Source organism: Ovis aries, chromosome 8 (assembly GCF_016772045.2).
Source record: "Ovis aries strain OAR_USU_Benz2616 breed Rambouillet chromosome 8, ARS-UI_Ramb_v3.0, whole genome shotgun sequence".
NCBI lineage: Eukaryota > Metazoa > Chordata > Mammalia > Artiodactyla > Bovidae > Ovis > Ovis aries.
In genome coordinates, this window is record NC_056061.1 from 84,346,081 (window position 1) to 84,373,280 (window position 27,200).

General features: G+C 44.1%; 1 protein-coding gene across 2 annotated transcripts in view; it reads right to left on the reverse strand.

Moving 5' to 3' along the window:
- PLG (plasminogen) overlaps positions 1 to 18,138 on the reverse strand; it is a 48,222-nt gene extending 30,084 nt beyond the window's left edge. For both annotated transcript variants that reach the window (XR_009601554.1, XM_012183211.4), the window contains exons 1-7: positions 18,028 to 18,138; positions 13,109 to 13,244; positions 11,745 to 11,851; positions 7,183 to 7,297; positions 4,964 to 5,103; positions 3,224 to 3,344; positions 1,336 to 1,454 (exon numbers count right to left, since the gene is read on the reverse strand). Coding sequence is in view for 1 of the 2 variants with exons in the window: in XM_012183211.4 (XP_012038601.2) it covers positions 1,336 to 1,454; positions 3,224 to 3,344; positions 4,964 to 5,103; positions 7,183 to 7,297; positions 11,745 to 11,851; positions 13,109 to 13,244; positions 18,028 to 18,076 (787 nt within the window). In the remaining variant the exon portion in view is untranslated. The remainder of the gene's footprint in view (positions 1 to 1,335; positions 1,455 to 3,223; positions 3,345 to 4,963; positions 5,104 to 7,182; positions 7,298 to 11,744; positions 11,852 to 13,108; positions 13,245 to 18,027) is intronic.
- Positions 18,139 to 27,200: the final 9,062 nt, after the last annotated feature.

Consider the following 27,200-nt stretch of genomic DNA (forward strand, 5'->3'; position numbering starts at 1 on the left):
TGAAAAACCCCTCCAGGGACAAGACCCTTGGAGGAAATGCTTCTTTCTATATTCTCTGTTTTCTACAGTCTCAGTTTAACACACATGGTGAGACTCAACGTGTCGTATCCTACCCCAAATCTGCACAAGTGCCAATGAGCCAGCTTCCTTTCTGAAGAATAAATTATTCATTAAGTACACAGAACTGACTGACTCCGAGTATTCCACAAACAACAGAGAGAGTCCATGGGAAGAAAGAAAGTAGTGTCTCCAAGGAAAAGGGTATGTGGTGAGAAATCAAGAAATTCTTAAGACACACTGTCATACGTAAAACAGATAAACAAAGATTTACTGTATAGCACATGGAAGTATATTCAATATCAGGTAATAAACTATAATGGAGAAGAATCGGGGGGAAGAGAATACAGATGTATGGATACATGTGTATAACCGAATCACTTTGCTATACATCTGAAACTAAAGCAATATTGGAAATCAACTACACGTCAATTTAAAGAAGGAAAGCCTCAAGGGGAAAAGAAGACTGAAAGAGAAACTGATGCTCATAAGGGGAGCACTGAGTCCCTTCAGTCACTTTAGCTTGACCGTCTGAGTGAAGAGTAGGAAGCCAGACCCCAGGACCCACTGAGTCCTGTGAACAGTCTCAACCGTCCTTGTTCAGTGCCTCACTTCAAATGCTTATAGACGGAAAATATGATAAAACTGCTTTTTCCCAGTCGTTCCCGCTAGGCCTGCCATTTCACCTTCTCCCCCAGACCTCTCTTCTCCTGCCGCTGCCGCCCAAGTTGGCCACACGGAAAAACTACGTCCTGAGACAGCACTTTGCTTACAGTCAGAAGGAACTCGGTAAAGCATCTGTCTGCAATGCAGGAGAGCCGGGTTCAGTCCCTGGTTTGGGAGGATCCCCTGGAGAAGGAAACAGCAGCCCACTCCAGTACACTTGCCTGGAAAATCCCATGGATGGAGGAGCCTGGTAGGCTATCAACCAGAGTCAGACACGACTGAGTACCTTCACTTCACTGGTTGATAATGAAATCCAGGTACCAGAAGGTGTGGGTCTGATTTGCCTTTAGCACTAGAGAATGGGAGGGTACCGGAGATCACTCCCAAAAGCCTACATTCATCTGTACTCAAAAGAGACAAAAGAGGACCCCCCCCAAAAAAAAAAACACATAAAAAATAGATGCTCTGATCAATTACATATAGTAACTAATAAACTGCTTTAAAAGAGTGATCACATCCCGTAGGACTTGTGGGGCACTTTCCGGGCACAGCTCTCTTGATTCCGAGAGAATAAGTGAAGGTCCCTGAGGACTGGGTCAGAACTATACTTACTACATCTCGGGACGTCACAGAATTCCCAGCGCTTTTTGGGGTCGGTGGTGAAACACCACGGGCGGGGCTCCCCATCAGGATTACGGCAGTAGTTCATCTTCAGATTCTTGCTTGGAAATCTGAAGGTGCAAGAAGGACTTTAACAGCACTGAACATTTACCTTCACAGATGAGAATCATTTCAAATGAGCAAATACTGAGCACCCGCTGTGTGCTAGGCACAGTCAGGCAACCAAGGAAGTGAGCAGATAACGGGTATCCTCAATGCGTGACCATCTCATAAGAAAGATCAGCTGAGGGTTCCAAGGATTGATTTTCTAACAGTCTACATGTGCCACAATCATGGAATAGGATCAACTTTATCATTTGGGCCATCTGGAAAACTTATGTCAGCCAAATTCAATGAGTCAGCTGCAATTAATAGCAATGTTTAAAACACAAAGTACTCACTGGCTAGAGATAGTTATTTAGTAAACAGTACAGCCTAGAAGTTGGTGTCTTCATAGGTTAAAGGAATGGTCCTTCTATTCTACCCAGTTCCGATCCTGCTAAGCTTTAAACTTGTAGAAACGGGGACAGATAAGCTATGTCCCTGCGTGCAGGCCAAGGAGCCCCCTCACAGCGGGAACCGAGTGACGGAGGCTGTGAGATGAACACCACGCCTCGTGTCCCTCTGGGCTCATTTCACGCCCCTTCCTGAGACTGTAAATGCTTTGTCAGGATGGGCAGAGCAACCTGCAGTGGCTTAGGCAATCTTCTTCCAATATCTGGGAAGTAAATTTAACCAATTCTAAGGCTGGAGGCCTTCACTGTGTTTCTTCTTTGGAGCACAGCAGGGACGGGGGAGCCTGGTGGGCTGCCGTCTATGGGGTTGCACAGAGTCAGACATGACTGAAGCGACTTTGCAGCAGCAGTAGCAGCAGCAGGGAAAAGAAAATGACAGCAGCGGTGATTTAAGACAGCTATTTGAAGCAGGAGGTACAGACACGCAGGGGAGCTGTTTTCCACACCGGAATCTGTGACTTAGTCTCTTTTCCTGTAAGTTTTTACAAGCCCCATTATAATCCTATAGTCATCAAAAAATGAAGAGAATGACCAGAAGCAGCCATAGAGAGGGAGGTGTTTTAAGTACAATTAATATGAAATAAGAGATGCAGAAATTTGTCCCCACCATTCACCATTACTTTCTAGATGAGGGACTCTTTTTTCTACTATAGATTCATGACCCCCTTTGAGTAGCTAGTGAAAGTTAGGGATCCTCTGTCCCATAAAAATACACTGATACACACACACATAAAATACTGAGGGATTCACAAAGCCCTAAAGCCCACCCACAGATCACAGGGTAGGAAGCCCTGAATCTCATCAGCATGAAGAAAAAGAAAGGAATACAAAGAGGAGGGCAATACTTGGAAAACACACAGGTGGATGTGTATATTGTATGTGTCTAGATGCATATATCTATATTTCTTACATTTAACCTACAAATGAGCCAGGAATCTGGTTACAGTGCAAATCCAGACTCAGTGTGGATGAGACCCTGCATTTCTAACAAACGCTTTGGCGACAGCCCTCTTTCATGGACCACATTTTGGCTAGTAAGAATGGATACTTCTAAGGGAGGGGATATATGAATACCTATGGCTGATTCATGTTGAGGTTTGACAGAAAACAGCAAAATTCTGCAAAGCAATTATCCTTCAATAAAAATAAATTTAAAAAAAGAATGTATACTTCTTTTGCAGTCATGTAGGAAAATGCAAACTTTGACATTCAGAAACATTGGGGGTGTTCACTTTTTGAGGAATGCTAAAATACCTGGATAATATTAAATTACCCATAGCATTGCAGAGGCTTAAACATCCAATTTCACTGCCAGGGAGACTTACTTGGAAGGAATGTATCCGTGGGCATGTGGGCTCTGAGAGTCCCAAGACTGGCAGTCACGTCCAGACATGGTCTTGGCAATCTTGCCCTCATAGTTTTCTCCACTGCAATGCATACATTCATCTGGGGAGAATGGAAAGAAAGGAAGAAAGAAACTAAAATGAATGACGCAAATAAAGGGTAAAGACTAGACCATTACTAGAAATGTCTCAAATACCTTTGCCTCTTGTTCACTGGTAATTTTCCACCAATTACCCAGCAACAAAACTGGCAATAAAGGCTTAATTTTCTAAAACAATCTAAAACGTCATTCTCTTTTTCAAATGGTAGAATTAGCAGATGTGGTCAGTACCTTCTCGACTATTACGGTTATGACCAAATCCAGGAACTCCATAATACTTTGTCTTCAAGGTTGGCTACGTGTGCTGGTCCTTGGTGGTTGCGGGGAGAGATTGCATATAATCTCAGGAATCTGTAAATTCTCTACTAGAATTTTTTAATATTTGAGGTCTCATTTCCAAAAAATTCCTATGGAATTATTCTGATTGAATGGATGCTTGCTCAGTCACGTCTTACTCTTTGTGACCTTGTAAACTGCAGCCTGCCAGGCTCCTCTGTCCATGGCATTTTCCAGGCGAGAATACTGGAGTGAGTTGCCATTTCCTCCTCCAGGGGATCTCCCCAACCCAGGGATGGAACCCGCATCTCCTGTGTCTCCTGCATTGGCAGGCAGGTTCTTTCCCATTGAGCCACCGGGAAGCTCTCTCTGATTGTCTGGATAACTGCTGAAGAAGCCGGCAGCCTCTCAGGATTTTAGTGCCCGGGTTTTTGCTTATGTTTGTGACCTCGACAGAGGAACAATATTCACCTAAAGGGACAATGCTTCTCTTTTTATTATTATTGAGAAGCATGCTGGTTGTTTTTCTTCCTTGCACCCTTGTAAAATGGAAACATTGCAATGCTTAATATAATGTGGTCCAGCAGGAGAATATACGACTTGAACTTTTATGGGGCAATAAGGAAAACAGAAGCAGACCTGATATAAAAAGGATGCTCTCATGTCAGTAAAGGGCCAGATGACCTCATAACACAGTGCACAAATAAATAAAGAATGCCAATGGCTGGCTAGAGGAAGCGATGGGAAACTGAGCCAGTATGGGCTCAACCACGTGGTTATGCAAACCCCGCCTTCATTCACCGCCCTATTGCATCAATAAATGTAGCAGGAAATATGAAGTAAACAACATTTTCCCGCAGGATATTTTACATTCTTCTGACATTAACTTTTGAAGTGTGCTCTTAAATTGATTGTTCCATTAAAACAATAGATGGCTGACTTAAAAACTGGTTCATGGCTTGATTTCCACAACATGACAAAGTCTACCCTGTTAACTTAATGCTGTGTATTTGAATTGTGTTGATTTTGTGGTTTTATGCTAGCAGTTGAATTGCAAATATGTTTCTGGCTTAAAGTACGTCAGAGCTTTAAGCATAAGACGTGTGCAGCTAGAGTTTACATCTAGTTTTATATTTGTCCCTGTTGAGCTACATGTTAATAAAGATAATTTAGATCTATAATGGAAATTGTGCAAAATTTTGGTCTTTTCCCAGAGGTCATGTATTACTTGATGATGTCAAACACAGTACTAATTGATTATTAATATCCCCATAGATAATTTACAGCAAATTACTCCACACATAATGGGCAGAACAGGAAAAGTTTTTCTAGAGCCATCCCTGACCTTCACATTCAGGAATGTCACAGTAGTCGAATCTCTTGTCCGGATCTGTGGTGTAACACCAGGGCCCATTCTCATCATTGTCTGGATTCCGGCAATAGTTCTCCTCCAGTCCTGCTAGAGGAAATTTTTCAGGCGAAAATCTGCAGAGGGTGGAAAAGAGTCACTTGACTATATTTTAAAAATCAACATGTTATCAGCAGGGCAGGATAAGACCCCCCTCTCTTTCCCAACTGTGGTTTGAGATTGTGTCATCCAACTATATTTTGGCTGTGTCCAATAGCATTTGTATCCAGTTTTCAGTGTCTCTATTGATAGCCTGTTCAGTAGAGTAGCTAATATCACTGTTATTACTGTGTGAACAGCCAAGTCTTAGAAGTAGAGTCAAAGTGTCTTACGCACAGTAGAAATTTAAAGCTCTCAAAGCCTGCCAAATTCAAGAGACATGCCAAACAGCTGCTTTTGTCAGTTGCCCTTCTCTCTGTAAAAATAATAGAAGTTAATACCATTTTATCTGTGTGAACTCTGCATGAGGCATTATGCTAAAGTCTCTCTATACATTCTCTAAAGTAGTCCATAAAAATCCCTATCAGGAAGGTGTTATTATACTCCCACTTCCCAGATCAGAAAACTGAGGCACAGCCATGTGAAACAGATCAAGCCTCACCTAAGCTTGAGCAGTTAATAAATAGCATCTCAAGAGTTTAAAGTCAGGTCTGTCTGATGCCAAACTCTGCATCCTCTCTTAGGTATGTCTAGAGTTAACGGGAGAGTGGGAGGATGGAGTGAAGCTCGTTTTCAGAGATGAGCTGCTGTGTTGCAACAAGAAATTGGATTAAAAACCTAAGACTTCGAATCTAAAATGGCAGATTTTGTTTCTGGTTCTTCTGTGTACCTGTTTTTGGTAGATTTGGTGCTCTAGGGACTTCAGGTTCCTCACCAGTTGGGGTGTAGACGACCAAGATTCTCTCTCAGACCCTTGCCCTTCTATGACTTGGCCATCTGGTGTATCTTTTTAATCTCACTAAGCCCTGATGTGCCAGGAATACACAATTTCATCTTGTTGTTGTTGCTTAGTCTCTCAGTTGTGCGACCCCATGGACTGTAGCCCGCCAGGTTCTTCTGTTCATGGGATTTTTCAGACAAGAATAATGGAGCGGGTTGCCATTTCTTTCTCCAGGGATCTTCTTGACCCTGGGATCGAACCCATGACTCCTGCTTAGGCGGGCAGATACTTTACCACTGAGCCACCAGGGAAGCCCAACTCACAAGGGTGGCTAAAGACAATTTGGGAGTGGGGAGGATCATAGACACTAAATTCCCACTTGATAAGCATTGTTAATGAGAATTCAGTACCACCTAATATGGTGTTTCCAGTGGTCATGTATGGATGTGAGAGTTGGACTGTGAAGAAAGCTGAGCACTGAAGAATTGATGCTTTTGAACTGTGGTGCTGGAGAAGACTCTTGAGAGTCCCTTGGACTGCAAGGAGATCCAACCAGTCCATCCAAAAGAAGACCAGTCCTGGGTGTTCATTGGAAGGACTGATGCTGAGGCTGGAACTCCAATACATTGGCCACCTCATGCAAAGAGTTGACTCACTGGAAAAGACCCTGATACTGGGAGGGATTGAGGGCAGGAGAAGAAGGAGACGACAGAGGGTGAGATGGCTGGATGGCATCACCGACTGGATGCACATGAGTTTGGGTGGACTCAGGGAGTTGGTGATGGACAGGGAGGCCTGGCGTGCTGTGATTCATGGGGTTGCAAAGAGTCGGACACGACTGAGTGACTGAACTGAACTGAACTGAATACCATATTGGGCAAAGCATAAAAAATGACATTAAAATAACTAATAGGCAAGTTGCAAGATAATCTGTTTTTTGCAATGTTGGTGTGAACACATTTGATTTAGACTGATTCAGTTGTAAACATCATCATCTTTTTCTTTTTTCAGTCTCAGCCTAAAATTCATGTTCTAGAATTTATTGTTCTTTTTTTTGTTGTTTTAAATCTTCAAAAAAAAAAAAAAACCATGTACACAAGAATGAATGGAAAGCAGCCATTTTCTGCTTTTATGCCATCAATTATTGAACAGCTCTGCACCAGCATCAATAAGATTCTCCCCATACCTGCTGGTCACATGTTCTGATTTGAGTCAGAAGTAATGGGATCATTCTGAGTATAAGCGGTGAACACACAGACAAAAGAGAAAGCCTTACTTGGGTACGTGTGGAGAAGTGGCGCTCCATTTTTGACAGGTGACACCACTTTTCGTTCTGGCTGTGGTCCCTCTGTAGGTCTTCCCATTTCCAATCTTGCACTCCGAAAGGTAGACTGCAAGGAAGCCCAGACAGTGGTCAAACCCTTCCACAACAAGGACAAAAAATCACGAGGAAGCCCTGCACTGCTCGGTCACGTTGTGAGAAAGGACACTGTCACCCACTGTCTAAAAAGACAGTCTGTGTGAGAGTTATTGCAGGCTTCCCTGGTGGCTCAGTGGTAAAGAATCTGCCTCCCAATGCAGGAGATGTGGGTTCAATCCCTGGGTTGAGAAGATCCCCAGAGAAAGAAATGGCAGCCCTCTCCGCTATTCTTTCCTGGACAGTTCCTATGAACAGAGGAGCCTGGTGGGCTACAGTCCGTGGGGTCGCAAAAGCATCGGACACGACTTAGCAACTAAACAACAACAGTAAAGACTTATAGTTCAGTGTGGGGCACTGATTCCTTTGTCCAGAGCTCCTGCCCTCCTGTGTGCTGGGCAGATGCTGCGTGCTGGAGTAGGACCGCACAGGTCCTATCCGAGAGGAGCTTACATCCCAGTGGAGTCTGGGGCTCCAAGGTAATCAAGGACACAGACTGTGAAACAGACAGCCTCATGGCAACACGTGTAACAGAGAAAATAAATAACATCGTGAGGGAGTGGATGGGAAGGGGTGAGGGCTTCTTGGTGGAATGGGCAGACCTGCAGAGGCTGAAAGAGATGCAAGCCATTTCTAGGCTCACGGTGGTATTTTAAGTGTGAAAAAAGTACCAAAGAGGGTAATACAGTTGTGGTCTACTCCCAACGTTTACGGAAGATGCTCTCAACCAGCCTCCATTTTAACAACTTGCTGGTTACCCAGTGGGCCCCATCCTGCCTTTAAAACACACTGCCAAGGGTGCCCCTGCAGCCCACATGCGCCAGGATGGGCATCTGTGGCTGGCAGGCCACTTTCAGGAGTGCTGACCCACTCTGTTCCCACCAGTTGGATTATACGTTTACCAAGAGTCAATTGTTTTTATTTCCAAAACTTTTTATACAGCTCTATTTGATTACGGATGATCTAAACTGAAAAATGAAAGGAAGCGGGGAAGGAGCTTTTTTTATAAACGAAGATAAATAGTTTCAAGTAGTTGAAAGAGTAGAGTAGTTCTTTAAATTGGTATCAAGGGGCTTTCCTGGTGGCCCAGTGGTGAAGACTCTGTGCTCCCACCACCAGGGAACATAGGGTCCTTCCCTGGTCTAGGAACTAAGATCCCCCATGCCACAGGGTGATGCCAAAACAAACTGTTACCATATCCACTGAGAGCCGCCCATCCGTGTTGTTGACATGACTTTGAGAGAAGGGGAATCATGAAAATATAAAGGAATTTTACAGTCAGATTGTTAACGGGTGTCTCTATACTTGCTCAAGTTCAAAGAGAAGGACAGATTATGGTAGATAATTCATGAGTGTGGTTTATACAAGAAATGCTCTAGATAACTCCCATTGTGGCTCCAGATTCAAAGAAAAAACGCCTCTGCTTTACGTCCAAAGGTACCAGCACAAGCTTGTGTTTTCAAAGAAAATATAAGCTATTCACAGTATATTTGTATCATCTTTTATGATTTCCCAGTGTTTGTTAGTAGAGGATATTTCTTTTAGAGTGTTGTGTTGGTTTCTACCATCCAACAATGTGAATCAGCCATAAGTATGTTCATATAATATATATACATATCTCCTCCCTCTTGAGTCTCCCTCCCAGCCCCCCAGCCCACCCCCTGGGTCAACACAGAGCACTGAGCTGAGCTCTCTGTGTAATACAGCAGCTTCCCACGAGCAATCTATCTTACACACGATAGTGACTTACGTGTGAAACAAATAGTGGGAAGCTGCTATATTACACTGGAAGCTCAGTTCAGTGATCTTGGGCTTCCCAGGTGGCATTAGTAGTGAAGAACCCGCCTGACAATGCAGGAGACCGAGAGATGCAGGTTTAATCCCTGAGTTGAGAAGATTCCCTGGAATAGGAAATGGCAACCCATTCCAATATTCTTGCCTGAGAATTCCATGGACAGAGGAGCCTGGTGGGCTACAGGCCATAGGATAGCAAAGAGTCAGACACGACTGAGGCAGCTTAGCACAGTGTTATACATGTCAATGCTTTAAATTAATCGATCAATTTTCTGGGTAGAATACTTCTAACACACCTGTAGTAACTAGGGCTGTAAATTCAACACTCTGTATAAAGATTGCAAGTACATCTTCAGTTTAGTTCAGTTCAGTTCAGTCACTCAGTCGTGTCCGACTCTTTGCAACCCCATGAACCGCAGCACGCCAGGCCTCCCTGTCCATCACCATCTCCCGGAGTTCACTCAGACCCACGTCCATCGAGTCCGTGATGCCATCCAGCCATCTCATCCCCGGTCATCCCCTTCTCCTCCTGCCCCCAATCCCTCCCAGCATCAGAGTCTTTTCCAATGAGTCAACTCTTTGCATGAGGTGGCCAAAGTACTGGAGCTTCAGCTTTAGCATTGTTCCTTCCAAAGAAATCCCAGGGTTGATCTCCTTCAGAATGGACTGGTTGGATCTCCTTGCAGTCCAAGGGACCCTCAAGAGTCTTCTCCAACACCACAGTTCAAAAGCATCGAGATATATGATGCCAGTCTATATGCTACACTTATCAAAAAGGTAAACAAGGTATTCCAGAGGCCAGGGGTCAGGGAGGGTTTCCGAGCTGCAACTTGGGCAACGAGGAGCCGGAAGAACAGAGGAGGGTCAGGATGAGCAAGCCTGTGCTCCGCCTGCTGCAGGAGGCACAGACATCAGCCCTGCACGCGAGGTCGGCTGAGTAACACAGCGCCCAGTAGCGACTGGTGTGTATTTGGACTTTCCTCTAAGGGCACTAAGGGTTCGAAGCAGGGCGGTGCCGGACCAGCCGCTGCTGTGATGAGGGCGGCTTTAGACCCAAATGGCGGTGGTGGCCCAGATGGCCAGTGGAGATGAAACTTATCTGACACCGACTGTTCCCAGAAACACGCTGGCAGGTAATTTTGCAGGGGGTCAACATTCCACAGTAAAGACACAAGCACCCAAAAGCGACTGACTTTTGACTCTTTCCCTCTCTTTTGTTTGTATGTACCCGCCACAGTTTGTATAACCTTTGGCTCCTTTCCGTCACCCTGAAAACAGGCAACTCTTCAACTAGCCAAACGAAGCCTAGAGGTCACCCCCTTGATCCTTCTGGTTAACCATTTACAGAGGACATGTTTAAATGGTAGCATTTGCACACAGAATCCCACCAGCATTTTTTAAATGTCTGACAGACTGGGTAAGCCCATGTATCTCTTCCTTTACCCACTAACTGCAAGACCTAAAAATGTCCACAGGTAACCTGCAGATTTAATCTGCACTTTAGACTCAAGAGCTAGAGCTCAACAGTGGACCCGACGTGAGGTTAACAGGTGCACAGCTACTTAAAGCTAAGATGAACCACCACGTAGATATAATCCCAACCTAAAAACCACCTCTCAAAATCTTAGAGTTTGGTGGGGAAACTCGAGAGAACGTTGCAAGCTGTTGTCAAGAATACGTGAAATAGGATGTTTCTCGTTGCCTTCATCACTTGTGATGCAGAATACCTGGAGAGTAAAACTGCTAGCAAAATAGTCCTGACACCCCACCAACAACAGAGAATAGGAAGACGCTGTAAGAGCACCATAAGTCACTTGAATCTTCGTGCAGACTTAATGAACTTGTGCACGCCTAAGAAGACACACAGTTTCTGAAGGAATCTGGGCCATTCGTGATCCTAAACAACGAAGGATCCAGAGTTCTTAAGGAACTCTCGAAAAATGAGCGGCAACTTCTGCACATTTTCAAAGTTCTGCACCATTTCAGAGACTACGGGAAATATGGGCCATGACTGAAAGAAAAGTAGAAACTTTACGAGTAAAACTAAGGATACTGTCTCTATTCAAGTGTTACTGCAGATTGAAAACACCTCGGTTTTGCCATTGCTCCAGGCTTCAGACCACAGACCGTGGTCCCTGAAGAAAAGAAAAAAAAACAAGATCATAAGGAACTTGTGGACTCCTTTCTTCTTAAAAATAAGAAGAAAATTTTATTTATATCTTTAAATAAGATATTATTTAAATATCTTAATATTTAAATCTTAATGTCTTAAAATAAAATATTAAAATAATCAATTAAAATATCTTAGTATTTTAATATCTTTAAATAAGATATTATTTAGTATCTTATTTTCAGGTTCATAGAGGCGGAAGTGATTTTGTAAATCCAATTCCTGCGTTTTGAAATCAAGGGAAACGAAACCCAAAAAGTGAACTATTATATTCAGGTTGGCCTTGTGGGTTAGTGGCCAAATCTTCTGACTCCAAGTTCATTTTCAGTGCACCATAGCTCCTGCACTTGCCGGTCTGATAAATAACAGATAGTAATAGGGCTGGTGGGGAGGGAAGGGAGAGAGGGAGGAAAAGAAGAAAGAGAAAGAAGAAGGAGGAAGAAAACATTGTACATACTTCTCTTCTCATATAGAGTGACATCCCTCATCCTAAAGACTGGGGCGGTCTTGCTGCTTTCGCCCATTATGACACATTGTTGCTCTTTACCGTGATACTGGAATGCCCTGCAGAAGAGAAACAGAAAACACCATTCTAGTCCTTGGTTTAAAGGAATTTAAACACCACTCTTATTTCCTTTGTGTAAAGCAATATATAAGGAAGAAACTCTGAAGACAGCTTTGGATGAATCGAGGAGCTCAGAACTCACTTTCAATTCAACCTGGTACCCTAATGAAAGGATACAGCAACATGGTAGATATTCTTTTTTTCTCTTCTACCTTGACCTTCTTCCCCTCCCCATTTTCTGTTTTAACTGCTTTATTCTTTCTTCACCCATTTTTCTTAATGAAGCGCCAGAATATCTGCTTTGTGTGGGAAAGAAGCAACTGAGCTCCTTTGAACCCATCCCCAAGACAGTCCACGTGGACGCCTCTAACTTCCCCCTTGACGATGCCTCTGATTCTACCCCCTTCCCTCACGCCCCCCAGCCCTGCACTAGTCCTGTGTGGATACTGAGCCCGCCATCAAAGCCGTCCAAGGCTTCCTTACCAGCCCCATCTCCTACATGAACCTTTGCACCAGCTGACCCGGTCCCTCTCACAGGTGCCCAGCCAGGCTGCCCTCTGCCTAGAATCCTTCCCACTTGTTTGCTATTTACCAAGATTTCACCCCTCAAAGCCCAGCTCAGTTCCCCCCACCTCCACCCCAGGCCTTCCCTGGTTGTCTCAACTCTTAGGATTGTTCTTTCTTCTAAATCTTAACAGAGCACATACTGATTTTATCAATATCTCAAATTGGCTGTATTTTTTTTAACATTTTATCCGCTTTCTGTGACTATACCATAAGTACAAAAGGGCAAGCACTGCTTTTGGGTCTACACAAAAATTTATCATATATACTGATTTTATATGTCACATATAAAATCTATCACACACACACACACATACACATATATATACCAGATCACTGTATCTATGCTTCATGGCCCCTTAAGGTCTAGGACACTTCCAGTCACATGATCCTCAATAAATATTTACCAACAAAGATGTTAAAAAGCTGCAACTTGTAACTATAGCTGCTGATGTCAAGTGTTAAATAATTTCCTTTTGGGAGCATTTTTCTAAAAGGGGCACTAATGAACTTTCACAAGAAACTATATGGTTTCAGATACAGGGAGCAAATACAGATTCCAAACTCCAACCTAATGAAATTCCTCTTAAATCCTATTTTCACTGATAAATCCCTGAGCAAATTTCTTGTGATCAATGTAATGTGTCTCAATCCACAGGAGTTCTGCATAGGTGCAGTTACCAGGAACATACTTGCAAACGAAGTCTTTCTCCTCCTCACACTTTGCTGCGCAATCCTCTACGCTTCTTCCTGCCAGTTTCTTCCGACTCAAAGTGAGCAGGGAAGCCCCCTGGGTATTTACATAGTCATCCAGGAGGTCTCCGAGACCTACAAAAGTAAAATTAAAATGGAGCAATTGATTAATGCATCAACACCGCTGATAACTAATTATCATGAATTTGTAAATTATTTGCTTTGCACCAACCAAGTAAAAGTTGCTGCTGTATTGGAAGCAACTGGGTGGCTGTGAATACAAATGACTAACTAGGAAAACAATTCCATGAATTAGGTGGCACTATGTTAAAAGATTAACTGGATTGCTAGGTTAATAGATTAGAAGAACTATTTAACAATTTCCACATTAATGGGTATGAAACCTTAAGTAAGAAGAAATTTGATCTGTTTGCTAGTAATTGCATGTCGATGGAGCACTAGGAGACCACCCTGGGGCAATTTTGATGCTGATTTGTCCATCCCTGGGTCTAAATAGAACTGAAGTTCAGTTCAGTCACTCAGTCGTGTTTGACTCTTTGCGACCCTATGGACTGCAGCACGCCAGGCTTCCCTGTCCATCACCAACTCCCAGAGTTTACTCAAAGTCATGTCCATTGAGTTGGTGATGCCATCCAACCATCTCATCCTGTCATCCCCTTTTCCTCCTGCCTTCAAGCTTTCCCAGCATCAGGGTCTTTTCCAATGAGTCAGTTCTTCGCAACAGGTGGCCAAAATATTGGAGCTTCAGCTTCAACATCTGTCCTTCCGATGAATATTCAGGACTGATTTCCTTTAGGATGGACTGCTTGGATCTCCTTACAGTCCAAGGGACTCTCAAGAGTCTTCTTCAACATCACAATTCAAAAGCATCAGTTCCTTGGCACTCAGCTTTCTTTATGGTCCAACTCTCACATCCATACATGATGACTGGAAAAATCATAGCTTTGGCTAGACGGGCCTTTGTTGGCAAAGTAATGTCTCTGTTTTTTAATATGCTGTCTAGGTTGGTCATAACTTTTAAAATAGAACCTAGAGGCCATTACTTGATTTCCCACAGTACAAACTTCGGTTGTGTTGCTTAAACTAATGTGACAGGCATTCTCTGAATCGTTCCACCACCAGATACAAAAACTTTGTTGAGCTGATGATGTTGAGAAGAAACGAGACCTGGACTAAATCTGGACCATAATACACGGTCGTTTTTATACTGGGCTTAGTGACCAGTATGTAACACAATACACTGTTCAGTGACCCCTCACTGTTTATTAAAAAAGAAACCATTTGGGGCTCAATGATCTGGCATTTCTGAGGAAACTGCACGAGAGTCTGGTACGAACAATGGTCTCAATTTTCTTCTGAGATAGAATCTGAGTCACAAAGTCTGTCTGAAGCTCACTCTGCCCTTGGCTACTGCAGAGGGTGGCCAAGGGGTGCCCAGCCGTGGTCCACCACAGGGCTGCAAAGAGAGCTCGGTGATCCGGGGCCAACACGGCCACTGGGACAGCTGCGGCTCTATTCCACCCCTCAAGGAGCTCCCCTTCATCCTTCGGAATGGAACATCAGCCATGCTCATAAGCATGCGGGGCTAAAAAGAGGTTAATATACTGGAGACGGCAGTTTCCTAAAGTTTGCCTAATGGGATTAGGCAACCTGGCAACCTTGACCACTTTAGGGGGCGGAGTGGAGACCAAAGCCCAAGTGAGTGCGTTGAAGAGTGACCAGGACAGATGCTGGGAAGGTCTTGGGAGGACAGGTCTTTTCAGAAGCCTGGCTGTGAAAGGAGCATCTCCTAGAGGCCATATGAAGTCTCAGGAATGTTTTAATACTTTTATTTTTAATATTTTTATTTAAAATATCGTTGGTTTACAATGCTGTGTTTGTTTCAGGTATACAGAAAAATGATTCAGTTATACACGTATATTCTTTTTTAGGTTATTTTCCATGATAGGTTATTGCAAGCTATTAAGTATTGTTCCCTGAGCCACAGCAGTAGGTCCCCATTTATCTATTTTATATATAATATCCAATATAGGGCTTCCCTTGTGGCTAAGCTGGTAAAGAATCCGCCTGCAATGTGGGAGACCTGGGTTAGTATTCTGGCCTGGAAAATTTCATGGTGTTATATCCCAACATATAACATATATTTTATATATGCTAATCCCTGACTCCTAATTTATACCTCCACCTTCTTTCTGCTTTGGTAACCAGAAGTTTGTTTTCTGTGTCCGTGAGTCTATATCTGTTTTGCAAATCACTTCATCTGCATCATTTTTTGTAGATTATGCATATAGGAGATATCAAATGATATCTGTCTTTCTCTGTCTGACTTACTTCAGTTAGTACAATCATCTCTAGGTCCTCTGGGAAATTTTTTAAGATGAGACGTTCAGGAGCGTGTTTGGATACTGATGAAAATGATCCAGTAGGAAGGACCATCAAGGGCCAGATGCTCTTTCTCAGAAGAGTCATCCCTGACCACCTTGGACACATGCCTTGCTCAGGGGTGATGTGCTGTCCCAGACTGAGACAAAGACATTCCCAGAGCCCACACTCTCCCTGCCTCTGCTTTTCCTTCCTCAACCTAAGATTCTCCAAACTGGAAGGATGGATCCTTCCACCCTTGAATAGGAGTTGACTGATGTAGCTTAATACACCAAAAATCATTCAATACATGTATCAAGATTACAGAGAAATGCATGGTTAGACCCACGCTCAGGTCTTCATCCTGCATTTTTCTCCCCATCGGAACTCTCCTCTACAGAAATAGGTGTGCTTTGGTAATTTCTATAGATCAGGGTGTAACTTTTTTTTCCTTTCTTTTTTTTAAATTAGTCTATTTTAATTGGAAGATAATTACAATGCTGTGGTGGGTTTTGCCATACATCAGCATGACTCGGCCACAGGTACACGTGTCCTCCCCCATCCTGAGCCCCCGTCCCCTCCCCACCCTATCCCTCTGGCTTGTCCCAGAGCACCAGATTTGAGTGCCCCGCTTCATGTATCAAACTTGCTCTGGTCATCTATTTTACATACAGAAATATACATGTTTCAATGCTATTCTCTCAAATCATCCCACCCTTATAGGAAAGGGGGAAAACATCTCCTTTCACAGCTGTTCTCAGTGAGAGGCGGAGAAGCAGTTTGCATTTCACAAACAGCCAAGTCTTTTCTTTCAAGCACACAAGCATGGGGGCACATACATATACTACTGTGATTTTTTTAAAACCCACATTATTGATAAACTATACTTGTTTTAATCACAATATACATCTACATTCCGTCTAGAATATAAAAATAATTTTCTTACTGAAAAGATTTCTCTAATATTTCTTAGGCACTAAATAAACTGTATTACAACCCACTGTCAAATGAGCCCTAGAATTAAAGAAAGAAAATATGGGGATTTTCAACTTTTCAACCTACAAATAAAAAATGTATTCCTTCTAGGGATATTTCTTTGTCCTATTAGCTCCTAAGGTAGGTCTCAGCAGGTATATGCTATGAAACATAATAACATAATTAAAGGTAAATTAATTAAAGGATAATAAAAACGGAAAGTTTCTTGTTTTGATTTCATTTATACTGGCCTGCTCTACTTTCAAAGAACTCTTGAAAAGATCTAATTTCAGTCTTTATGGGATATATTTTATAGAGCTCTTGTGTTTGCTTTTTTAAAATATATTTATTTTTCATTGAAGGATAATTGCTTTACAATATTGTATTGGTTTCTGCCATATATCAACAAGAATCATCCCTTATGTTTATTTTTAAAGTTTCAGTTTAGTTCAGTCACTCAGCGATGTCCAACTCTTTGTGACCCCACGGACAGCAGCATGCCAGGCTTCCCTGTCCATCACCAACTCCTAGAGCTTGCTCAGACTCATGTCCACAGAGTCGGTGATGCCATCCATTTTAAAGACTGGGGTTAATAAAAATGTTCTAAAAGTACCGTGATAGTTGCACAACTCTAAATGCTGAGACCCATTAGATCACATGCTTCAAATGTGTGAATTATATAGTATGTGAATCATATCTCAATAAAACTGTCAAAAAAAAAAAAGAGCCTCAAAGACATGCTTAGAATATTTTAAAGAAGATTTTAAACAAAGTTGAAAAAGTGAGACCCATCGAATTCCTTCTCAGAAAACCCTGACTGAAGTCCTGGTTTCTTTACTTCCTGGCTTTGGGAGTTTGGTCAATAGGCAAATGATGTGATTTTCCTAACTACAGCTTTCCTCATTTATAAAGCGTGGATAAGTCCACTACAATACCCATTGTATCAGCTAAATAAACTGTTGATGCTAAAGGACACACGTGGGTATGGATGGATAAAAAAGTACCACTCTACCTCGGGCACTCAATAGAGATTTGTTGAATTACTGTATGTACATCTCCTGACTAAGCAATGCCTGTGGTTTCTCCAGCATAAGAAGCAAGCTGAGCTGTAGGGAATAAGTCGACACAACCACACTGGTCAAAGACTGTGGTCAGAGACATTTCGTTGTTCACATTTGTAAGTCAGGAGTATATAAAAACCTTAACAAAAATGGTCTAGCTTAACCAAACTGAGAACCAGGCAAAGAGACAAACAACTTTTGGAGTTGTTAGCACTCTGGGCTATTTTTTTCAACTAAAATAACTATCACTTGGGCTCCGTCTTTTATATTGAAAGCGTCATTCATTATTTTCTCTGTCCACTTGTCTCCAGTATTCACATAAGGGAAACGAACCTTATTTCTTGAAGAATTCCACCATCGTAGATGTTGAACTGGGAATCTGATGAATCAAAAGCTAAATTCGGCAAGTTGCCCATAAAACTATGATGGCTTTATTTTTAACATATTGCTAGGAAAAAAAAATATTGATTCAAATGAAAAACAAAATCTATAAGTCTTACCTGATTTCAGAAACAAGAGAAGTAGGAACACCACCTCCTTATGTTCCATTTTGGGACTGGCCAGCAGCGTCCCAAAAACAGTGTGTCCCAGTCCCAAGATGTTATTGACTTACAGGAGAGGAAACACACCCACAGACAAGATAATCACACGGAGTTAATCATTCTCCCGGAGGCCCACTGCCTCTGTGCTCTGAGGGTTCAAACATTATCTGGACAGGAGGATCTTACAAAATGTTGACAGCGGAGTCTACAATAGATGCTGGGAAGTGGTGGAGACTGCCCGCCCCCACCCCGGCTGCCCCAGGCTGCTCTGCCTTCCTGCGCAACGCACCCCCCAGCCCATCTTTTCCACTTACTCTTCTCTCCTTCCCTCTTCCTTCTTTCGATTTATTTTGGGTAAAACAAAAAATACAACAATAGCTACCATGTGCTGAGAACTTTTCTGTGCCAGACCTCCTGCACAGTTTCATTCAAACTTCAAAGCAGCAGTGCTGGGCTTTCCCTGGTGGCTCACTGGTTGGGAGTCTACCTGTTCCTGAGTCCAAGCTCACTCTGCCAGCCGCATGACAGGCCAGTGAATCTGAGAGATGAGGGGCTGAAGCAAGGAAAGACTTTAATCGGGGGGCCTGGCTGACTGAGAAGATGGCAAGCTAGCGCCTCAAAATAGACGTCTTGTCAGGGCCTGGTTGCCAGATCCATAAAAGATGGATCCATAAATGATGAGTCACCTCCAGAGAGGTGAGGAAGCAAAGCAGAAAGTCTGTTCAGCCCTTGCAAATGTCCCCTAGGATGTCAAGCCTCAAGCAGGAGAATGTGTTCGTTTTACTTCCTTTGATTCAGTTCAGTTACTCAGTCGTGTCTGGCTCTTTGTGACCCCATGGACTGCAGCACACCAGGCTTCCCTGTCCATCACCAGCTCCTGGAGCTTGCTCAAACTCCTGTCCATCGAGTCCTTGATGCCATCCAACCATCTCATCCTCTCATCCGTTTCCTCTGTCTCTCAATTCCTTACAGTCCTTTGCAGATGGGTGGCTCAGGTTATCTCCCTGACGCAGGCCATTATGTATGGTTACAATAACAAAAAAGGGTTAAAGGCACGGAAGCAGATCCAATGTAAATTTGAAATTAACCCTTCCTGGTTACACAGCTGCCAGTGCTGGAGACGGGGGTTTGATCCCTGTCCGGGAAGATCCCACATGCCCGTGGGACTAAGAGCAACTGAGCCCATGTGCCACTGCTGAGCCTGTGCTCCAGAGCCCGGCAGCGGCAACGCCTGAAGCCACGTGCCCTGGAGCTGGTGCTGCACACGAGAAGCCACGGCAATGAGGCCCATGCGCTGCCCCTGGAGAGCAGAGCCCGCTAGCTGCAACTAGAGAGAAACCTGCACAGCAGCAGAGACCCGGCACAGCCAACAATAAACAAAAAAATCATAATACAAACACAAGCAATATTACTATCATCCCCACTTAAGGCGACAGGCTGAGCAAGTTTAACTTTCCAAGGTCACTTGGCTCACAAGGGATGAAGCCAACACCATTGAAAGGCATAAATGTCCACTTCCTACTTTTTTTCTGCTACGGATGGTGGTGGTATGCTTTTTGCCCCCTTTCAACTCTTGTTAGCTGCAAGAATACATGTGGTTCTACAATCGTTATTATCTGAACAAGGTTGCCCTCCGTGTCCTTCTGACTACGGATTCTTCATCACCTTCACAGTACAGCAGCTCCATAAGAACACGGGCAAACATGAAGCGGAGTGTGGCTACTGGCCTCATTCCCTGCAGTGGAAAAGAAGAGGAAAGAGGCATGAGCTGCTTAGGTGTAGATGGTGTGGCTGGAGGGAGGCTCCCCTTACGGCTCGGCCCCACGGGGCTCAGCTTCACAGGCACAGGGCAGGCACAAAGAGAAGGACTCCCCTAGATTGTGCGTAGAAATCCCACTCCGACTCTCTGGAAGGAATGCTGGACCGTGCAAGACCATAAAGACAATTAACTCTCTATCAGTCATTTTCTATTTGAAAGAATGGCAGAAGCTGAGGGAAGAGATAAAGAAACAGATCATCTCAGTACAGTGTAGCAGGCCAAATAAATTCTGAGATGTCTATTATCGTGGAGTTCAATTCATTAAGTATGTACTGACCACACAGTAGGAGTTAGATTCTTCTGTACTAAGTCGCTTCAGTTGTGTCTGACTCTTTGAGACCCTGTGGACCCTTCAGGCTCCTCTGTCCATGCGATTCTCCAGGCAAGAATACCGGAGAGGGTTGCCATGCCCTCCTCCGGGGGATCTTCCCGACCCTGGGATTGAACCCATGTCTCTTGTGTCTCCTGCAATGGCAGGCAGGTTCTTTACCACTAGCGCCGCCTGGGAAGACCTAGGTTCTTCTAGGATTGTGTAAAAGGTCTCTATCTCTCTACAAATCACAGTCTCTACCCTCCCCAGTCTACACCTAAAGGAACTCCAGGAAACTTTTGTACCCAAGATGTGTGAAGACCACTGCTACACTTGTGTGCTTGTAGGGGTGGGGGTGGGGGCACTAAGGATACCAAATAAGAGACAGGCTCTGCCCAGCATGGGGCCCGCAAGCAAGATCCACTCAGGTTCTCATAGGAAGAGAAGAATTAGCTACTTCCTCCCCTTCCGGCATTAAAGTGACTAATTCCTCTAATTCCTCGAAAGTACCTTGAACACAAGGAAAGAGCAAGTTCACAAGGGGAGTGGGCTAGAAGCCCCTTTGTTTTCACCCGCATCCACCTCCTTGGGGCGGAAGTTGTGGCCAGGTGACATCTGCCCAGGGGAGATGGCACAGACCTCACGCTGCTGGCTTGATGTGGGCACCTGTCTCCTTTCTCCACAGACTCCCCAGCTTCTTCCAGCCCTGGCTCAGCTCCTCTCAGCCCAGGCTCTGCCGTCTGGGAACTGTCATTGTAAGGCAGCTCATTTCTTTTTAAAATTGTTTAAAAATATATCTTATAGAAATACAGTTAATTTACAATGTTATGTTAATTCTTACTCTACCGTGTCATTTCTTTATCATGAACATCTCTGCATTCCCCTCCCCGAAGACCATGTCATTTTAAAACAAAACGGCAGAAAATTAATTCATCTCTGAAGGGATTCCCTGGTGGCTCATATGGTAAAGAATCTGCTGGCAATGGGGGAGACCCAAGTTCAATCCCTGGGTTAGGAAGACCTCCTGGAGAAGGAACTGGCAGTCCACTCCAGTAATCTTGCCTGGAAAATCCATGGATGGAGGATACTCGGAGGCTACAGCCCACGGGCTCACAAAGAGTCAGATACAACTGAGCAACTTCACTGTCTTTCACTTTCATTAAGGGCCCAAAGTATGCCTTCATCATCACAAGGGTTCATCAGTTCAGTTCAGTCGCTCAGTCGTGTCCAACTCTTTGCGACCCCATGGACTGTAGCACGCCAGGCCTCCTGTCCATCACCAACTCCTGGAGTTTACTCAAACTCATGTCCATTGAGTCGGTGATGCCATCCAACCATCTCATCCTCTGTTGTCCCCTTCTCCTCCTGCCCTCAATCTTTCCCAGCATCAGGGTCTTTTTAAATGAGTCAGTTCTTCACATCAGGTGGCCAAAGGATTGGAGTTTCAGCTTCAGCATCAGTCCTTCCAATGAACACTCAGGACCGAACTCCTTTAGGATGGACTGGTTGGATCTCCTTGCAGTCCAGGGGACTCTCAAGAGTCTTCTCCAACACCAGTTCAAAACCATCAGTTCTTCAACACTCAACTTTCTTTATAGTCCAACTCTCACATCCATACATGACTACTGGAAAAACCGTAACCTTGACCAGATGGACCTTTGTTGACAAAGTAATGTCTCTGCTCTTTAATATGCTATCTAGGTTGGTCATAACTTTTCTTCCAAGGAGCAAGTGTCTTTTAATTTCATGGCTGTATTCACCATTTGCAGTGATTTTAGAGCCCCCCAAATGAAATCTGTCTCTGTTTCCATTGTTTCCCCATCTATTTGCCATGAAGTGATGGGACCAGATGCCGTGATCTTAGTTTTCTAAATGTTGAGTAGTTTTAAGCCAACTTTTTTACTTTCCTCTTTCACTTTCATTAAGAGGCTCTTTAGTTCTTCGCTTTCTGCCATAAGGGTGGTGTCATCTGCATATCTGAGGTTATTGATATTTCTCCCGGCAATCTTGATTCCAGCTTGTGCTTCTTCCAGCCCAGTGTTTCTCATGATGTACTCTGCATATAAGTTAAATAAGCAGAGTGACAATATACAGCCTTGATGTACTCCTTTTCCTATTTGGAACCAGTCTGTTGTTCCATGTCCAGTTCTAACTGTTGCTTCCTGACCTGCATACAGATTTCTCAGGAGGCAGGTCAGATGGTCTGGTATTCCCATCTCTTTCAGAATTTTCCACAGTTTATTGTGATCCACACAGTCAACGGCTTTGGCATAGTCAATAAAGGAGAAATAGATGTTTCTCTGGAACTCTCTTGCTTTTTCCATGATCCAGCAGATGTTGGCAATTTGATCTCTGGTTCCTTTGCCTTTTCTAAATTCAGCTTGAACATCTGGAAGTTCACGGTTCATGTACCGTTGAAGCCTTGCTTGGAGAATGTTGAGCATTACTTTGCTAGCATGTACGATGAGTGCAATTGTGCGGTAGTTTGAGCATTCTTTAGCATTGCCTTTCTTAGGGATTGGAGTGAAAACTGATCTTTTCTAGTCCTGTGCCACTGCTGAGTTTTCCAAACTTGCTGGCATATTGAGTGCAGCGCTTTCACAGCATCATCTTTCAGGGTTTGAAATAGCTCAACTGGAATTCCATCACATCCACTAGCTTTGTTTGTAGTGATGCTTCCTAAGGTCCACTTGACTTTGCATTCCAGGATGTCTGGCTCTAGGTGAGTGATTACACCATTGTGATTATCTGGGTCATGAAGATCTTTTTTGTACAGTTTTTCTGTGTATTCTTGCCACCTCTTCTTAATATCTTCTGCTTCTGTTAGGTCCATACCATTTCTGTCCTTTATTGTGCCCATCTTTGCATGAAATGTTCCCTTGGAATCTCTAATTTTCTTGAAGAGATCTCTAGTCTTTCCCATTCTGTTGTTTTCCTCTATTTCTATTGCATTAAGAGTCTCTTAATGAAAGTGAAGAGGAAAGTAAAAAATTAGCTTAAAACTAATCAACATTCAGAAAACTAAGATCATGCTGAGATCTAAGTTTTCCTCTCCTTGCTATTCTTTGAAACTGTGCATTCAAATGGGTATATCTTTCCTTTTCTCCTTTGCCTTTTGCTTCTCCTCTATTCACAGCTATTTGTAAGGCTTCCTCAGACAACCATTTTGCCTTTTTGCATTTCTTTTTCCTGGGGATGGTCTTGCAAGGGTTCATAGCAAGTTTATTTTTGCATCTGAGGCCAATTTGCAGAATGCTTTCACAGTGTGAGTTTATTAGGCTATATCACCTAGGAATCATGTTATCATTCATCTGAAGGTGGGGGTCCTTTCTTTATTCAACCTTTTCCTCCTGTTGGCTGGCTTTTGTTCATTGGTCTCTGGGACCATGAAATGAGATGCTTATCAGCCTTGAGCCTTAGTGAAGAGATAGCAGGGCTGCTCAGCAAGCACGGGAGTTAAAATGTAACCTGCCCAGGAGCACTTTCTAAGCAAGACCTGAGTGACAAATTCAGTGGTCAGCAAGGTGGTATTTCTTAATTGATTGTCCTTACAGAAACCAACTTGTTTATCTGTTTTGTTTTTTTTTTTAAGCGTCTTCAATGGACATCTCCTCACTAGACTTGTTATGCGCTTTCGAAAAATATCAACAGAGAAGATAGTAACTCCCAGATAATTAACCAACCCACTCTGAGTCAGCAGGGAAGGCACCCAAAGATCAAAGCAAGCAGAGAAAAAACAGGTCATCCTCTCCATCTCTAAAACTCTAAGATAATTATGACAAAAGTCCCTTTTCACAGTATTTGAAGAGACAAGACATGCCAAAAACATTAAAATCTTTTAAGAAAAAAAAAATGAGTGTGCATAAAAGCTGGTGAAATCTGAGCAACTTCTGTGGACTGTCAATACCAGGTAATTCCTGGTATTGATAATAAACTAGAGTTAAGAAGATGTTACCTCTGGGGGAGACTGGGTGGCTGATGATGGTTATGCTGGATCTCTCAGTAATATTTTTGTAACTTCTTGTGCATTTATAATTATGTCAAAGCAAAAGATAAAAATGTTTATGTCTATATTTTATATATTTAAATATATGTATATATTTTGGTATACTTAGAGACACATCTGTATGTTTAGATACATGTGTTTGTATTTGGTATATGTGCATACATTTGGACACATGTACATTATTTGGATATGTGTGTATGTATTTGGACAGATATGTATATATTTGGCGATCATGTGCTTAGTCACTCAGTCATGTCCAACTCTTTGCAACTGCATAGACCGTAGCCCCCAGGCTCCCCTGTCCATGGGATTTTTCAGACAAGAAGTAGTGGAGAGGATTGCTACCTCCTTCTCCAGGGGATCTTCCCACCCAGGAATTGAACCTGTGTCTCCGTGCCTTCTGCAGGCAGATTCTTTACCCTCTGAGCCATCTGGGAAATCTCTCATATTTGGACATGTGTGTACATATTTGGACATGTGTGTACATATTTGGTTATATGTTATGTATTTGGACATATCTGGACATATTTGGGTATGTGTGTATATATTTGGACGTGTGTACATATTTGGACGTGTGTGTACATATTTGGATATGTGTTATGTATTGGGGCATATCTGGACATATTTGGGTATGTGTGTATACATTTGGACATGTGTGTATGTATCTGTATATATATGTACATATTTGAACATGTCAGTACATATTTGGATATATACTTAAGAGGACCCAGGATGATGTAGATGCTTCCATAATATTAGAGAACTCCCAGACTACAGAACCTTGCCCAGGGGAGAATCTCAACTTACAGAATTTCTAAACTGGGGCGCCTAACCCCACCTTTGACTGATTTCTGTGGGCTCACAAGAAGGGTGAGTGAGATGACAGGCCCTCTTCCTGCCTCCACGCGCCCTGCCTTCAGCCCAGACATTATTCAAGCCTCATTGATACCTCTGGCTCAACAGCCGCCCCCCCCTACACACGTCGCCCTGCAATCCAGAGCCGTCGGCGCTCAGGCCGGCTCGGGCCTCCCGGGGCTCAGGGAGACCATCATCTCTGCATGCAGGTGAACCATCCGCCAACAGAGGCCCCAGCAGCTCGCCTGGACCCCAGAAACCAGCCTCCTCCCCATCTGCGCATCCCCGCCAGACCCACCCTGCGGTGGAGGCGCCCCGAAAGGTCCCCGAGGGACGCGTGGAGCTGGGAGGCGGGGGGTAGGAAGTGGGGGGGCAGAGTTTCGAAGAAAGTGAGCCCTAATCTGGGCCGCGGCCTTCACTCCTCGCCGCTGCAGGGTCTGCAGGGCGGCCGGCGCAGTGCGAAGCACCCGGAACACGGGGAAACCCTCCCGGCCCCCCGCGACTCCCCACCTGACCGGGAGGGGGCGGTGCGCGCCCGCGGCTCGGACTGCGAGGCGGGCCCGCAGCGGGAAGGACGCTCGGCGGGAGGAGCGAGACCCCGGTTCCCGGGGAAGCGACCCCGACTCTAGAGGATGAGCAGGAGGGGTGAGAAACAGGAGAGGCCTGTTCTGAGCAGAGAAAATGAACGGGCAAAGTCTCAGAGGCAAGGGTCCCATCCAAGAGATGCAAAGTCCTTCAGGCTGGAAATCAGAAATGATGGAGACGAGCCGGAACCGCATCTACACCCCAGCAAGAACTATAGGGACCCTTGAAGGGTCTTAAAGTGGAGGAGTGGCCTCATCTTCCTGCCTCACGTGTGGTGAGCAGAGAAGGAAGGAAACTGAAAGTGAGAGTCGCTCAGTGGTGTCTGACTCTTTGCCACCGCGTAAACTTTACAGTCCATGGAATTCTCCAGGCCAGAATACTGAAGTGGGTAGCCCTTCCTTTCTCCAGGGGATCGTCCCAACCCAGGGATCGAACCAGGTCTCCTGCCTTGCAGGCTAACTCTTTACCATCTGAGCCACAAGGGAGCCCAAGAATACTGGAGTGGGTAGCCTATCCATTCTCCAGCGGATCTTCCCGACCCAGGAATTGAACCCAGGTCTCTGGCATTGCAGGCGGATTCTTTACCAGCTCAGTCTCAAGGGAAGCCCGGAAAGGAAGGAGGTGACAGACCAGCAAAGTCGGAAAGCAGACACTGGTGAAACAGAAAGGGCACGGGATCAGGGAGGTGGCTAGAGAGTAGCATGGACAAGGTTTTGTGACTGATCGGATCTGGGGGCTGAAATCAAGGCTGGTGCCAGGGTGTCTATCTTGGTAGAGAGGGATGTCTTCGTTGAGAAGGAACCCAGCGAAGAATGAGATGAGCTTGCTTGGAAACACGTTACCTCTGGGAGCTTATGAAAGTCCCCCGTTGCAGTCGCCCAGAAGGCAGTTGGATATTTGGGTCTAGGGCAAGCTTTGGCAAACCGTAGGCCATGGGGCAGCCTCCTGGTTTTCTAAACAAAATTTTATGGGCGCACAGCCCAGCCTGTTCATTTACTACCGGCCACTGGCTGCAAGTGCATGACAATGAGTAGATGCGACTGAAGCTGTATGTTGGCCAGAGGCCCATAAAAGATTTACTACCTGGCTTTTTGCAGGAAATGTTTGCCCAGGGAAGCAGTGTGGGCTAGAGATACAGAATCGAGTATATAACACTGAAACAAGGGAAGTGGATTAGGTCACACAAGGAGAAGAAAAGAGGACCTGGGATGGAACAAGGTATTTTCCACATCTTTATCCATTCAGCTGTTGATAGACTTCTGGGTTGCTTCCATATCCCGGCTGTTGTAAACAGTGCTGCTATGAACATAGAGATGCAAGTATCTTTTTGAATTAGAGTTTTATCCCAGTATACGTGCAATAGTGGGATTGCTGGCTCATATAGCAATTTTATTCCTACTTTTTTAAGGAAACCCTTCTTTAAAATTTATTTTTAAGGGAAAAAATAGGAATAAAATACTCTTCTCCATTGTGGCTGGAGAATTTACATTTCCTCAGCAGTGTAGTAGGGTTCCCTTTTCTCCACACCCTCTCCAGCATTTATTGTTTGTAGAATT